The sequence below is a fragment of the Cervus elaphus genome, chromosome 28 (genome assembly GCF_910594005.1).
Source record: "Cervus elaphus chromosome 28, mCerEla1.1, whole genome shotgun sequence".
Taxonomy (NCBI): Eukaryota; Metazoa; Chordata; class Mammalia; order Artiodactyla; family Cervidae; genus Cervus; species Cervus elaphus.
In genome coordinates this window covers 61,533,871-61,550,170 of record NC_057842.1, presented here as the reverse complement: position 1 = coordinate 61,550,170, position 16,300 = coordinate 61,533,871, and the positions used below count along the sequence as shown (strand labels likewise).

The following is a 16,300-nucleotide window of genomic DNA, read 5'->3' as shown; positions in this document are numbered from 1 at the left end:
CATCCATCTTCTGGCCAGCACAAGCCCATATACAACTGGTAAATTTTTTTAAAAGCACATGAGATAGGGGCAGTAAGCATTCAGGTCACTTAGAAAGTGGCACTCCCTCGGTTAAACACATAAATACATATTTTATGCATGTGGTTTTCATGAGGGTATTTCTATCACTGAGCGTTTAAACAAACATTCACAAGCTACTCCCTAGTCTTCCAATATCTACCTGCTAGTACAACCCCAAACTAGAGAAGCAAGTTTCATCTTTAGACAGAAAGCATTCTCATACAAATTCCAGAGACTGTTAGTCAGATATAATTTGATCTACCTCATGAAAAAGGTTCAGTGTTGAAAAAAGTGAAGAAATATTAAAGAACACAAGTGGTATCTTGGTAGAAAAGAGACTTAAAAGTTGTGGGAAGTCATAAGAAAGATACAGAGTTCCTTTTCCCTCCAAAGAGAAACAGTGAAGGTGTGGCAGACAGATAAACCACAGGACCAAGCAGAGCAAACAGAAACATAAGGAGTGCAGAACCAAGCCTACCAGATATCACTCTGCAGAGAAAAACGCAAGGGGCTTGTTCACAGAGTGTAACATACTAGTTCAGCCTACCTTTCCAAATAGCCTTGTTCACCAAAAGCTAAAAAAAGAATAAAATCTAAGTGGTAAACTTCAGAAGAGCCAGAATATTGGGTATTCTTACACTATCAGGCATTAAATTGTATGCTAAAGTTATAGCATTTAAGTCAACCTAAAACTACCACTGGAAGTCCTAAATATTAGCGGAAGAGGAAAGTAAATCAAGAAACAAAGATATACGGAAATCCTATACATAATTTTAAAATGACCTATGTAATTTAAAAGGAAAAATAAGATTAGCTGACTGATGCTGGGGTAATACCTTAGACATTGGGAAATACATAAAACTGTATCCCTATCTTATTCCTTTTACCAAAATATATCATGGATAGATCAAGTATTTAAATATACAGATGAAATCATAAAAGTATTAGAAGGAAATATAGGTGAGTATTATAGTAATTCTGAAGTAAAAATATTTCTTAAAATGGCACAAAAGCCAAATAGTAAAAGCCAAAGTGTTTAACTACTATCTATTAAAAAGATAACTAATAAGAACCTACTGTATAGCACAGGGAACTCAATACTCTCTAATGATCTACATGAGAAAAGAATCTAAAAAATAGTAGGGGTGTCTGTATGTGTGTGTGTGTGTGTAACTGATTCACTTTGCTGGACACCTAAAATGAACACAGCAACTTTAAAATCAACTATAGTAGGGGTGTGTGTGTGTGTGTGTGTGTGTGTGTGTGTGTTTTGTAGGGGTGTGTGTGTGTGTGTGTGTGTGTGTGTGTGTGTGTGTGTGTGTAACTGATTCACTTTCTGATCTACCTGAGAAAAGAATCTAAAAAATAGTAGGGGTGTCTCTGTGTGTGTGTGTAACTGATTCACTTTGCTGGACACCTAAAATGAACACAGCAACTTTAAAATCAACTATATTCCAACAAAAATTTAGGAAAAAAAAAAAACCAAGGTGTTCATAATTTACCTACATAAATTTATACTTGTGCCACAGAAAACACCAGAAAAAATTTAAAAACACATTTTTCTAAAATATGGGTCATAAAGCAATATCCCAATAAACAAAACATCTCGTAAACCAATAAGAAAAAGATGAACATCCAATAGGAAAATGTATAAAAGATCTGAATGGGCAATTCACAAAAGAAATACCCTAACTCTGTACCATACTAAACACAGTAATAAGTGAAAAATGTTAAACCTCCTTAACAATTCACATAAATTAAGAGGTAAATATCACTCTGTGTCAAACACTATTACCAGCACTTTATAACCCATCCAACTTAATCTGCACAGCAGCACCAAGAACTTAGCGTAACTTCACTACAGATGAGGAAACCAAGCAAGCTGCAGGAGGGCCCTCATGTCATAGCTTATGAAACCAATCAGGCACCATCAGTCAGTCAGGGCTCTCAACCGCTGTGCTATAGTACCCCCTAAAATGGAAGAGTCAGTTAAAATTAGAAGATTTAAAATTTTCCAAACCCAGTATACAGATCCTTTACATATGGTTGGCAGAACTGTACATGTGTTCAAACTTTCTGGAAAGAAGAGTGGTAATCATACACGTCAGTGTTTAAAATGGTCAATGCTCTCGAATCCAGCGTAGTCGCCACAGTGCAGCCTGTTACTGCCCCTTCCCTGGAAGGGCTGCTCCTCTTGTATTCCAAGTGGTACGGCCGCCAATGAGCTCCTGGCCTCCACCATCAATCTTCCCTGGATTTACACGTAACTCAGGCCAGGCCCTCTGGAATCTTCCCTGGGACTGATATATGGATACAAGGAGAAGTTCCCTTTCTGCTTGGGTTGCAATGCAACTCGCCTCCCACGTGGAAAGAATCTTCACACAGTGAGAACGGACAAGTAAAGCAAACAAAGAGAGAGAAAGACAGTGCCTGGCCAATATCACCTGAGTCCCCAGATCCAGTCTGAAGCAAATCAAGCTGAAATCTAATTATTTGTGCCAGTTTAGTTCTTGTTTCCTAGGTTACTTTAAGATGGACTTCAATTACTTGTAATCAAAAGATTTTTAAATGCATATTACAGTCTCACGTCTAAGAATCTTAATTATAAAACTGCACAATTGTAAAAAGAAAAAGGTATAAGGATATGCATTCTACTGTGTCTTTTAATACAAAAAGCTACCAAAAAACCTAAATGTCCACCAAAAAAAGGACTGGCTGAATTAACTATAGAATTGTTTGTAAACTGGCCTGATTAGAGTCACTTTGGACACTTGTTAAAAATAAAAGTTCAAGAGGAAGCTGACAAATGCATAATTACAGCTGATTTGTGTTGTTGTATGGCAGAAACCAACACAATGTTGTAAAGTAATTTCTCACCAATTAAAAAATAAATTAAAAAAAAAAAAACTACCTTGGCCCCCAGGAGAGTCTAATTCAGTAGGTCTAGGACAGGCTATCATATTTTTTTCACTATTATCCCCTATCATTTTCATAATCAAGATAGTTTGAAAACCCCAAATTACAGTGTTTGCATATACAGTGGCCTATTACTCAGACTTTTATATGAAAAAGGTCCAAAACATATTGCTAAGTAAACAAAAGACAAGTTACAAAACACATTCAGATCTTTTCATGCAAAATTATGCAATAACTATCCATGTGGGTACATATTTGACCAAAGCACTCATTTTCCCCCAGGGCAGAGGTAACTGTATTCAGAATCTTACTGGGACTAGAAGGATTCCCAACTTCCCCGGAGATCCTGATACATATACTGTTTAAGAATCTCTGTTCTGAGTTACTATTTTAATATAAACACAAATCCTTCAAAAGCAGGTGTCAGACTGAACATTTTGGCACAGAGGAAAAGAAACTCTGGAATAATGTTTATCAAAAGGATAACGGAAATTCCTCCAGTAGTGGGTATTCAGCTGATTTTTACCAACTTTTTTGTATTGTTCTGTATTATATCAATTTTTATTTACAATGAATTAATACTTTTAGAATCAGGGGAAAGAAAGCTATTCATATAGGAGAAAGATAAAATATTTTTAATCAAGTAATTTTATGATTATTAAATCTAGATTTTCTGAATGGGAAAATTCTTAACAGTTTCCAAAATTCAAATGTAAAAGTACAGTGGCTGCTTTCAAAGGCACGATCCTCTTTCAACAAGAACTATCAGTCCCTATAGCTAAACAGCCAAGGGAAAATGTATATATCATCGTGTCATGCTCAGTCACATCCAACTATTTGTGACCCGATGGACTACAGCCTTCCAGGCTCCGCTGTCCATGGAATCTTCCAAGCTAGAATAATGGAATGGGTTGCCAGTTCCTCCTGCAGTGGATCTTCCGAACCCAGGGATCAAACCCACATCTACTGGGCCTCTTGCATTGCATATGGATTCTTTACTATTGAGCCACCAGGGAAGTGTGATATGTCATATCACACAATTAAAATTCAATCAACAAGTAAAACCATAAAATAAAATGAATATTTTTCAATAAATTTTTTTTCAATCACAAAGAACAAAAAAATTAAGATTTAATTTTGCTTGCTTACTCTGTATCTAAGACAACAATCAAGTGACAGTAAGTGTAGGAAATGAAGTAAATGAAATTTAACATCTTAGTAAAAACTAGATTCAATTTTTTAACTGTCAACTCTACATCAATAAAAAGAAGTTTTTAAAAAACTGAGTCTGATTCTAAATTTCCTGTTTAATTATTAAAAATATATACATTTACTTGCACAAGAAAGAAAAACAGCAATGTTTGATTTTTTTTAAAAAAAGATAAAAATATGACTTACCCCATCTAAGAGAGTATTTGATAAATGCATACGGAGATCTTTACGAAATGGAAATTCCAGATTTGAAACATGAAACACTGAATTATCTCTATCAATCATAAAAACTTCATTTGTGCCATCAATCAACATCATATACCTATAAATGAAACATTAAGAAAGTAATATTAACAGTATAATTCAAGAATAGGGTCATAAGAAATAACAGTTAAACTGTTTTTCCTTAGACTTGCAATAGCTACCTGGAATAATGTTCACCAGAGTACCCCCTCCACCATCATTCAGATTAAAGTACCATAAATAATAAATTTGATTTTTTTTTAACTTTTTGCTTCCTATAAAAAACACAGGGTATCCAGAAATCAAAACTTTTTATGAAAACAATGTGATATTCAAAAGCAATCTTATAACCCATCTTAGGAGTGATGCATTCTCTAATTTTTATTAAACTTCAGAAAACAAAGTTTATAAAACACACAAACACACATATATTTAATTACTGCATTTTACTGACTCAACAGCTATATGGATTAGGTGCTGCTGTCTCCACTTGGCAGTAGGAAAAAAACAAGTAAGTGATCGGCAAATGCCCAGACTTCAACGTATCCCAGGTCCCTTCTACCATACAACAATGAACAGAACAGCTAACCCCTTTCTTTGAATTAATATGATGTAAAACCAGATCCCACCATTTCAGGAACAACTATCATTCATTACTATCGAATTAAAATATTTTTTAACGCAAGTTCATAAAAATTTTCATTAGTCAATCATTTCATTTCAGAAAGTGAAGAAGAACTAAACAACCTCTTGATGAAAGTAAGAGAGGAGAGTGAAAAAGTTGGCTTAAAGCTCAGCATTCAGAAAACTAAGATCATGGCATCCGGTCCCATCACTTCATGGCAAATAGATAGGGAAACAGTGGCTGACTTTATTTTTCTGGGCTCCTAAATCACTGCAGATGGTTATCTGCAGCCATGAAATTAAAAGACGCTTACTCCTTGGAAGGAAAGTTATGACCAACCTAGACAGCATATTAAAAAGCAGAGACATTACTTTGCCAACAAAGGTCCATCTAGTCAAGGCTATGGTTTTTCCAGTGGTCATGTATAGATGTGAGAGTTGGGACTATAAAGAAAGCTGAGCACAGAAGAATTGATGCTTTTGAACTGTGGTGTTGGAGAAGACTCTTGAGAGTCCCTTGGACTCCAAGGAGATCCAACCAGTCCATCCTAAAGGAAATCAGTCCTGGGTGTTCATTGGAAGGACTGATGTTGAAGCTGAAACTCCAATATTTTGGCCACCTGATGTGAAGAGCTGACTCATTGGAAAAGACCCTGATGCTGGGAAAGACTGAGGGCAGGAGGAGAAGGGGATGTCAGAGGATGAGATGGTTAGATGGCATCACTGATTCAATGGACATGGGTTTGGGTGAACTGCGGGAGTTGGTGATGGACAGGGAGGCCTGCAGTTCCTGGGATTGCAAAGAGTCAGACACGACTGAGCGACTGAACTGAACTGAAGTGATCTTTCCCGGTGGCTCAGACAGTAAAGAATCCACCTGCAATGTGGGAGACCTGGCTTGGGAAGATCCCCTGGCGAAGCAAATGGCTACCCACTCCAGTATTCTGGCCTGGAGAATTCCATGGACAAAGGAGCCTGGCAAGCTACAGTCCATGGGGTTGCAAAGAGTCACACATGACTGAGCATCTTTCATTTCACTTCACTTCATATACATTAAAATGACTTTGGTCATTAGTCATCCTTCCAGTGACCAAGTTATTGTCAATACATTTATTGATGTATTGATGTAAGTTACTGTCACTGACTCCCAACTAGTGGATCATCAAGAATGGAGCACTAGTGCACACCACATAAAAAAATGAAGTCCAGATGAGTTCACAGTTGAGGAAATTACAGACTGACAGGCTATACTACCAAACAGACAGCAGCAAGATTTGAGGTAAAAATGGAGACCATATCCAGGCACCAAACTCTTCAAAGAATGAGAAAAATTTGACAGTAATAAATTAGAAAGTTGAAAGGCATGAGCTTCAAAGGAACGGAAGAATCACTGTGTTGTTTGGTTTGTTGTTAAATGAAACAATGGACGAATAATAGTCCCGATGTACCACTGAGAATGGAAGAGAAGGTGGGTCAGTCGGTCTAATCTCCTACCTGTGAGGCAGATGAGAAAAAAAGCAGCAGCAACCGAAAGATGGGAGCTGAATCAAGCTAAGGCCAGGGGATTGAAGAAGCGTTCAACTGAAGATGTGGAAGCAAACATACATGGAGGCTATTAAACCAGAAGACAATTTATTTCCCATAAACAAGTGTTCTAAGAAAATGGAGAGACGTGTCAGGAGAGGGGAAGGGAGGGCTGATTAAGGGAACAGAAGTGCGTGGCAACAGGCTGAAGAGCAGCGAAACTGACCAAAGGGGCAGACATCTGGGGACTGGACTAGGAGCATGCTGCTACTAGCGTTTTCAAAATAATTAGTCCCAGCAGGCCCCTGGAGAGGAGGCGGAGGACTCCTGCCCTTGTACATATTAAAAGAGCAGCAGCCCTAGGAGATGAGGATCGTGAAGACTCAGGCTGCACTTGGAAAAAGAAAATCAGCCTCCGTCTAGACTGACAGTGCACCTGAGAGACTCGGACCAGCCGCTGGGCCCGCAGACTGGCCAACAACAGCAACATCAGCTCCCAAGGCCCTCCTGCACGTGCGTTCCAAACGCTGCCTCTCCTGGAAGAATCTAGTCTTCCTGAAGAAGTCAGCCTTGCCCTGGGTGGCGTTTCAAAGAGAATTCAAATCAACATGAGAACAGGTCAAGTAAAAAGCCTTCTGATACCTGCAAAAATAGTACTGAAGGCACAGTCTATCACGTTGTTTAAAGACTCAGGACGGCACTTTGCAAAGTGTATTATTAACTTTTAGTATTTCCATGGCAAAATAATCAGGAATATTTAAGGTTGTAAGAAAACATACAAGGAATTACTCAGTTTTCCAAGTTATTAAACTTTTTCTCCAGTTTTAAAAAAAACATAGAAAAGCCTATTAATTTAACTTAGCCCATTATTTCCTAAACTTATTCCTGATATCTGTTAATATCTGCAGAACTAGTAGTCCATATTCACAATCTGAGAAGAGCTGGCTTATGCTAATGAATTTCAGAATTCAGAAAAAAGAAATAGTTTACCTCTTCTGATCATATGATAACAACAGAAATTATATCTCCCTTTTTGCTGGTTGCCCAGAAGCTCAGAATTGAATATAATGTTCAAACAAAATAAGTATTAAATCCTAGGGTGCTGGTACATTTGCTTTTTCTGTCATAATTATTCTCTATTCATTTTTTAACAGATTTGAGATAAGTATACACACACATAAATATACATCTATATATAAATATGTATATAAATACAATATTATATAATATATATTTAAATATAATATAAATATGTATATATATCTTACTATCAGAGTTTGCTTTTTACTTCAAAATACTATCTCTGTATACTTATGCATAAACAGATTTAAAAGACCAAGGAAGAAAGGGCTTTAGAAGATGGAATTCACTATAAAAGATTGCTCATGGGAAACTCAGCATGCATCTACAGACATATCGTAGAAATTATTTAGCAGCTGGTATTCAGGGATTCTTCTCCACATATAAATTTTCAGGCTTTAGAACAAAAGTTTCTGGGATGCAATTTCTGGTTTGAATTCCAGTCATTTCAAATCACACGTTCTTTTGTTGTGCGACACCCACAAAAAGTAAGAAGTTTTTTCATGTTAGGGAAGAAATAAGGAATGTGGAAATATTTTCATATCACTTCAAAGTCTCTGAATGAATACATTCTTTAAAAAAATGAAACCATCCCATGTACCATCAGATGCTGGTTTAGTATATAATGATGGTTCTACCTTCAGTGGAAAACGATCACTAATGCAATATGATTTCTTATTAATTGTGATGTAACTTCAACTGCAAATCTAATGTACAGCATTATTAAATTATTTGTATAATATCCATTCTCATTAAAAGACAAAAATTAGTAAGAAGTCTCACTCACTAGAAAGCGCTGATTCATTTTTTATGTTAAAGCATACACACCGCAGCCACGTAAACAACAGCAGAGCCAGATGCACTCGTCATTCATTCAGGCCAGGCCACAAGGCTCGCATGGTCTTAGTTCCATGACCGAGGACTGAACCCATGACCCCTGATGTGGAAGCGCAGAGTCCTAACCACTGCACCACCAGGGAAGCCTCGCATATACTCTTTTATGGTAAATACCCTTCAAGACAGTCACTGAGATGTGAGACAGCTACTGAAGCAAAACCACCAACTGCATATTAATACAATTCAGGAAGTACATAATTAAAGAAAAGGAAAACTGATTAAAAAAATTGGTAACTAATAGCATCTTAAGAATTTTAATTCACACTTCTAATAGTCTCAGGGTAAAATTGTCTTTAAACATCTTACAGTTTAAATTTATCACCAATATCCATTGATACAGAAAGAGATTCACCACATATCAAATGAAGAAAGAGCCAGTTAAAAATCAGAATGTATGGTATCAGGGGTAGGGAGGTAAAATTCTGAAGAGCAAAACAGACAGGAAAGCCTATACCAAAATGGTAAGAACTGTCATCTCTAGGTAGAATTACTAATGATATTTGCCTTCTTCATTATACTTTTTTGTACTTTTAAGAAATTTAAAAAATAAGCACATATTGTTTTTTCAAGCCAGGGTGGGGGTGAAAATTAAAGCTACAGAAAAAAACAAAAAATAGAAATACAGTCTAATCACAGTCTAAACATTTTTCCTTTGGCAATAAAATAAGATGGGATGCTAAACCTCGGTCCGACTCTTTGCGACCCCATGGACTATACAATCCACGGAATTCTCTAGGCCAGAATACTGGAGTGGGTAGCCTTTTCCCTTCTCCAGGGGATCTTCCCAACCCAGGAATCGAAAAGGGGTCTCCTGCACTGCAGGTGGATTCTTTCCCAACTGAGCTATCAGGGAAGCCCAGTCACACCATAGCAGCTTCAAAATTGGCAGGTATTTCTCCTCTCCTATTATAAAGCACTCACAGTGGGTAATAAAAACAGAAAAGTTGACTCATTTCACCATCTCTATCCACTTTTACCAATTCCCATCAAACTAACTATAGTTTTTTTTCTTTTTAAAGGATTAACCAATTAATCTTTTAAAATACTTACTAAAGGGTCAACCAGTTATCAGGCACAGATGCTAGAAATACAACAATGAACAGCACAAGTTCTTCATCTAACTTCACATGGTTTTATACCCTTAGCAAGAAAATAAGACACTAAACAAATAATCCCAAGCATTGTAAGTACTCATAAGGTGAAGCTGTTGTTCAGTTGCTAAGTCGTGTCTGACTCCTCTGCAACTCCACGGACTACAGCCCACCAGGCTCCTCCGTCCATAAGATTTTCCAGGCAAGAATACTGGAGTGGGTTGCCATTTCCTTCCCCAAGGGACAGTTGGAGTGGGTTGCCATTTCCTTCCCCAAGGGACAGTCCACCAGACCCAGGGATTGAACCCTCATCTCCTGCGTTAGCAGGCAGATTCTTCACCACTGAGCCACCAGGGAAGCCCCAACAGGAGGCACGAGATGCCACAGGAGCACACGGAAGATACAACCTGTCAGAGCTCAGACATCAGGAAAGGGATCCCGGAAGGATTCTCCTGTAGCTGATAGTAACAGCAGGTTATACTCACTCAGTGAGCAATGACTATGCACAAAGGAAAGTCAAAGTACTTTATGCTAACTCAATTAAGTCTTAAAACAATCTGACCATGTAGAGAAAATTATTCTGCCTGTATTCCTGATGAGGAAACTGAAATCACACTCAGCAACCTGCTCAAAGCCATAAAGCTGGCAAAACAGCAAAGCTGTTATTAAAACCTAGACAAGAGCCTATCTCGACAACCTCCATAGCATCCTGCCTCTGACCTGCATCGTGCAGGAGTTAACTGAACGCACATTGTGGGGGGTGAGGGGGAAAGGGAAGAGGACGGGGTGTTGTTGTGAGAACCAGTGCTTGGTACACAGCCTGCCAGGCGCAACATCCTTGAGACAAAAACAGAAGGTTCATGCTCTGGCAACAAAAACAATGAATGCAGAATATGGAAGCAGAGAGAGAAAGATAACTTGAGACTAGAGAAGTAGTCAAGGACTCAGTGATTAATGAAAACTATTTTTAACTTTTTTCTAGAAAGTGGAAAATCCCTCTTTTGAGACAAACAGAAACCATAAAGGGTAATCTAAACCCAAGAGATGTAATTCCTCAGGAAACTGGTTACATAGATATTGGGAAGATGAAAGGTAAGAAGGGAAAATGAAGGTAATCAAGAGATGAGTAACTGCAGGAGGTACTCTACCCAGAGGGCTGGGGGAACAGAATGGAAGAGGCACATTAGCAGAGGCCAGGAGTTTGGAGGATGGGCCCTGTGAAACATGGGAGAGGTGGGGAGGTCAGTGGAGCTCAGGGCTCAAACCTCTAAGGAAGTGGCAGCACATGGCTAAGACCTGGACCTCTAAGGAGAGGAGCCCGGCACCTCAAGTTTCAGTCTCTACAGAGGAGTACAGAAGGAGGATGCTCAAGCTGCTGAGCAGACACAGCGTCGTGGGGGAGGACACGCGGGTGGCACTGCTCTGCCTAGAATGCACCTCCTGCAGCAGGCACGCCTGGAGGGAGCAGTGCCGCCGTGCTGAGACTGCTAAAAGCAGCTGGGGGGGGAGGCAAAGCTGCCGCCACCTGCTGAAGGGGTAAAGAAACATGAGGGAAGTCCCTTCTCTCACCTGCCAAGTTCCTGCTAGTGCACCCCACGGTAAAACTCAAAAGGACGCGAGCTGGCAAGCAAGTCTGAGAAACACAGTCTGCACAGTTTACAAGGGTGGACTGGGAGCTCAGAAACAGCAGACCACTGAAATGATCTTAGCTGAGTAATAGCACAATCTGATCTGCATTTTCCAAAGTTCACCCCCACATCATGTGTACTCCCATAGGGCAGGAACCCGTCTGTAGACCAGAGAAATTATGAGGTTTTTACGGTACCCCAAGTGGGAATGCAGTGGCAATGACAACTTAGAGGTGTAACTGGATGAATTCGACCCATGAAAGAGGCAGACAGACAGGATACTACGCTCTGACAGGCAGTGGGGCTGAGGGGCGAAGTCGAGGGGACTTCCAGGCTTCTGGCAGGAGGAATGGGTGCACTCGATTTACTGATCCATGGAGCACTGGAGGAGGGTGGAAGTGATGGCATATGGACTTGGAGCTTGCCATTTTTACACTGGAAACCAAATGTCCTGATTTTCTCTATCCCTGTGTCTAACAGGTTGGAGGCAGAATCTAAGCCAGACAACCAAACACTCCCTTCTCAAAACTTTTAACTTGAGTGACAGGGAGGCACGGGAATAGCTTAAAAGTGACTCAGAGCGATGGCAGAGGCGTCATTAGCAAACGCCAACAGTGGCTTCCTCTTCCAAGAGCTCCTGTGCCTGACCTTGGCCCTGGTCCTTGCGGCCAGGCCTCCCTTGATTCTTACCCATTTTCTGGGACTGGTTCCCCTCAGAGTCAGCCTTCCAACATATCCCTTTGCTTACATGAGCCGAAGTTGGTTTCCACTGCTTATAGTCGATCTAATGCTAATAGATACGCTGAGTTTTGGGTTGCTTTTTTTCCATTTTGCCTATTATATACAGTTGAATTCATGTTAAGTTAAATGTGCCCATGGCAGAATCCCACTGCAATATGTTCCCCAAACTATCCTTAATACCAACGGTTACATGACACTAGCTCTTTTCACAATAACCTCATGCCAAAAGATACGCCATCTATTTCCTGTCCTTGACTGTACGTTAAGCCCAAAGTTTACCTTCCCTTGTATCTTTTCTCCCATAAGAATTCATTGCCAAACCTCTACTGTTTCTATACCAGCTACATTACCTCTCATTTCTATTCCCAAAAGAACTGGCATACAGTTCCTGAAACCTAATTCTCAAGACTGCAGAGAAATAAATTCAGCTACATTAAAATTTCTTATAAAGAAAATTCACAGTTTAGAGCCAATTCCCCATATACAATCATAAACCTTCCTGACATAAGAGCAGTTGGTCAGACTCCCCCAACCCCACCAACACCTGTCAGACCTTATTTCAGAAACGATATAAGAAAAGCTGACCTGCTAAACTCCAGCCCTCTTCCTTCCCCATGGGGGCTTATGAATGCTTTGCCTTTTTCTCTCACTAGCTCACCATTCAGTAAATTTGATCTTTGGTAATCTTTTTTGCAAAGTATATCCATGTCCTCTTTAAGCCATTTTTCCCCATTTCTTTCAACTTTTAAAGAAAAGGGAAATGTATGTTATGCATATTTTACCACAATTTTAAAAAATGAAAAACAAGAAGTTACAGTCATATGAGTTTTCACCTAGACCAGATAAAAAATCAGTGTCACAGAGTCACTTTCACAACCTGTATCATACTCTCAATTTATCTCATCTTACAAAAATGAAATCCATTTTCTCAGGAGAGTTTTCAAATGAGTCAAAACAGAGTTTTTTATAAATGTCTTCTATTTGTTGCAATATAGTTTGTTTGGTTACCTGTGTTAGAACAGTACATCTTGTCACTTTTCACACAGTAAGTAACTTACCTACCTTATAAGCAAGCTTATAGGCCAGGCTCAGAACCTAACTACCATTCAGAGTAGAATTCTATGGAAACACAACCTAAAGTCTACCAACTTAAAGTAAGGAATCTCAGAAAAAGGTTTCAGATAACTTAAAACATCACTGTACTGCTTCCACAAAAAGACCAATATTTGATGATAAAACAACATAATCCTACACATGAGCTTTGCTTCCAAACATAATGTCTATGATCTGCTTATCTGACACAAACATTTCAACCTTTGGAAACAAAAAGTATCTGAAGGAAGAGTACAGTTTTTACCTAATCTCACCTTCCCAGAAATTCAAAGAACTCAATTAAGGTCATTCTTATTTTCACATTAACAAGTTAAAGAGAACATGCACACAAACAGTAACACTACCACTTAACCTTTTTTAAATGTTTTATTTCTGCTGTTAACAATCATTGAAATGAAGGCACGGTCCTAACATATTCTTCACATAACTGGGAAGACACGGTTCCTAAGAATTAACTATGAAAATTCTCAGACTCCCCTGGTGACTCAGTGGAGGAAGAATCCACCTGCCAATGCAGGGGGCCTGGGAAGACCCCACAGGCTGCGGAGCCCTAAGTTCATGTAGCACCGCTACTGAGCCCACGCGCTCAGAGCCTGAGCAAGAAGAGGAGCCACGACGGTGAGCAGCCCATGCACCACTGCTAGAGAAAGCCCGCGTGCAACCAAGACCCAGGGCAACTAAAACAAAAATAAACATTATTTAACAAGGAAACTACCAAAAGTTTCATTCAACATTATAGAAGATTCCAACCCAACAGGTATTTTTATTTTGATGTATTGATTCTAAAAGCATAACAGACTTCTTCAAAAAGATTAGCTTCTTTTTATCTTCATATCACATCAATTTAAATTCATGAAACAGATGTGATTAAAGTTTTATAGTCTTAAATTCACTTTAAGCCCACAGCTTCATTCTATTACATGATCACTTATATACACACAACAGTAATTAAACAGACAATCTGTATTATTTAAATTGCAAAGCCCATTTACTTCCTCTCCAATTTAACTGTCAAACTTTGATCTTAACATGTTAATTGTAAATTAAATGGCAGGCCAAAAGCATACGACTGAACATTTGAACAGTCTGCCAGCATTTAAATGTCTTCTACCCATGGATAGTCAAATTATTCTATATGTTGTTTCTACAGCAAGTTTTCCACTATGTGAACATAACATAAGATTGGTACTTGGTAAACTTGGTAAACTTTGGTAAACTTGGTAAACTTTGTCTGTGGAAAAATTAGCAGTCAAAAAACTTTATTTCAACTTACATAATTCATCACAAATAATTCTTGAAAACCTAGGGGTACTTACCATGAAAAAAATAATCACAAATCATCTAAGCCTTCTCACTAAAATATCATGTATGCCTATTTCTAATAACAGCAATAATTTTTAAAGCATGGATGTTTCTATTTCAAGAAACCTCCTTCAACCAGCAAGACTTAGTCTTGCGCAAAGCTTAAAAATGAACACTGCGGAAAGAATCTGGCAGGCACAGGGCCCAGTATCAGTTTCTGGATTCCTCCCTCCCATTTCACAGAATTAATGACACATAATGCAAATAATCAACTTTTTAATAAGATTTAGAGTAAACTTTTTGTTCCAAACCACCCGAAAATTTAAACTTTTAATTTTCTTACTTCGTTTTCATGAAGTATGAGTGGTACCAGTGCTCTCACAGGCTTTGGAAAGAAAATCTCAGTTTCAGAGCCTGTAACACCAGGCTCTCAATCAGGATTTGCCAACCAGACTCTAAAAAACAGGCAGGCATCTGGAACCAAAAATCCCATCAAATATTATAAGATGACTATAACAGTCCAACCCAAAGGTATATGCTTTAACTTCGGAACTGTAACTGCCCTACCCTTTCTCATTTTGCCATCCTCCACTGCTCAGAAATACATACATGTCTGCTGCCAAGCTTTCGTTTCTATAAAACTACATCTTGTCCTAAAATACATTATCTTCAAACCCTTACTCAAAACTCCCTTTCAAGGAATCTCTCATACTCTAAGTAACAGGTCCTATTCAACTCGCTCTATCCCTCCAAGTTTTCTAAAACTTGAAATCTAGTATGTACCACCCCTGGTAGAAAAGAAAGCATACAGCAGGAGCAAGCAGGAGCCTTAAAATTTACTTTAAGGAGTTTCAACTTTACTTTTAATTGAGCTCATTTAAGCTAAAATGTAACAAATATTAAAAAACATAAAATAATATATACACTGTGTTATTCACTAGTGAACATTAGTAGTATTAAAAGTATTTTCTTACAAGCCGTTAATTATTTTATATATATACACACACCAAATAGGAGTGAAGACATCCATAGGCAGAAGAGAAGGCCCCTACACAGAAAGGTATGTGGGAGGCCACTGTGGAGGTTAAGACATTCCAGACAGGCTCTTTCTAGCTATGTGATTTTGCACAAATTACTTGATTACTCTAAAATGCAGTTTCCTCATCAAAAATTTCCACCTCCTAATGTGGCTGTAAGAATTAAATGAGTTAGTACCCCCATGCTCAAAGTAGCATTATCCAAACCAGCAACAGTGTAGAAGCAATGCAAGTATCCACTGACAGATAAAAGGATAAGCAAAATGCGGTATATATATTAAATGGAATGTTATTCTGCCCAAGAAAAGGAGAAAATTTCTGAAATATGCTATAATACAAATGAACCTTGAGGACATTATGCTAAGTGAAATAAGCCAGTCACAAAAAGATAACTACCACATGATTCTACCTCTTTAAGGAACCTAGATTAGTTTAAAAAAAAAAAACCAGAAAGATCAAAAGTAAAATGGGTGATTACCAGGGGAATGGAAAATTATCACTTAATGGGTATAGACTTTTAGTTCTACAAGATGAAAAGAGTTCTGGACATGAGTGGCAGTGATGTGTGCAAACATTATGAATGTATTTAACACCACTGAACTATATACTAAATAATAGTTAAACTGGTAAATTTTACATTATGTGTATTTTACCACCATAAAAAAAATTTTTTTAATGAATTAATACAGGAAGGATACAAAACTCTACCCGGTACATGGTAATAAAACTTAAGTTACTGATACTACATTATGTCCAAGGCACACAGTAAGTACCTAATTAAGGCAGGATATAATTATCAATACCACAACTATTACTTTACACAATCCAAACA

At 38.3% G+C, this 16,300-nt stretch overlaps 1 protein-coding gene across 2 annotated transcripts in view; it reads right to left on the bottom strand.

The window, feature by feature from the left end:
- RNGTT (RNA guanylyltransferase and 5'-phosphatase) overlaps positions 1 to 16,300 on the bottom strand; it is a 222,840-nt gene that overhangs the window by 149,122 nt on the left and 57,418 nt on the right. For both annotated transcript variants that reach the window (XM_043889802.1, XM_043889804.1), the window contains exon 9: positions 4,375 to 4,510. In XM_043889802.1, the coding sequence (XP_043745737.1) occupies positions 4,375 to 4,510 (136 nt within the window). The remainder of the gene's footprint in view (positions 1 to 4,374; positions 4,511 to 16,300) is intronic.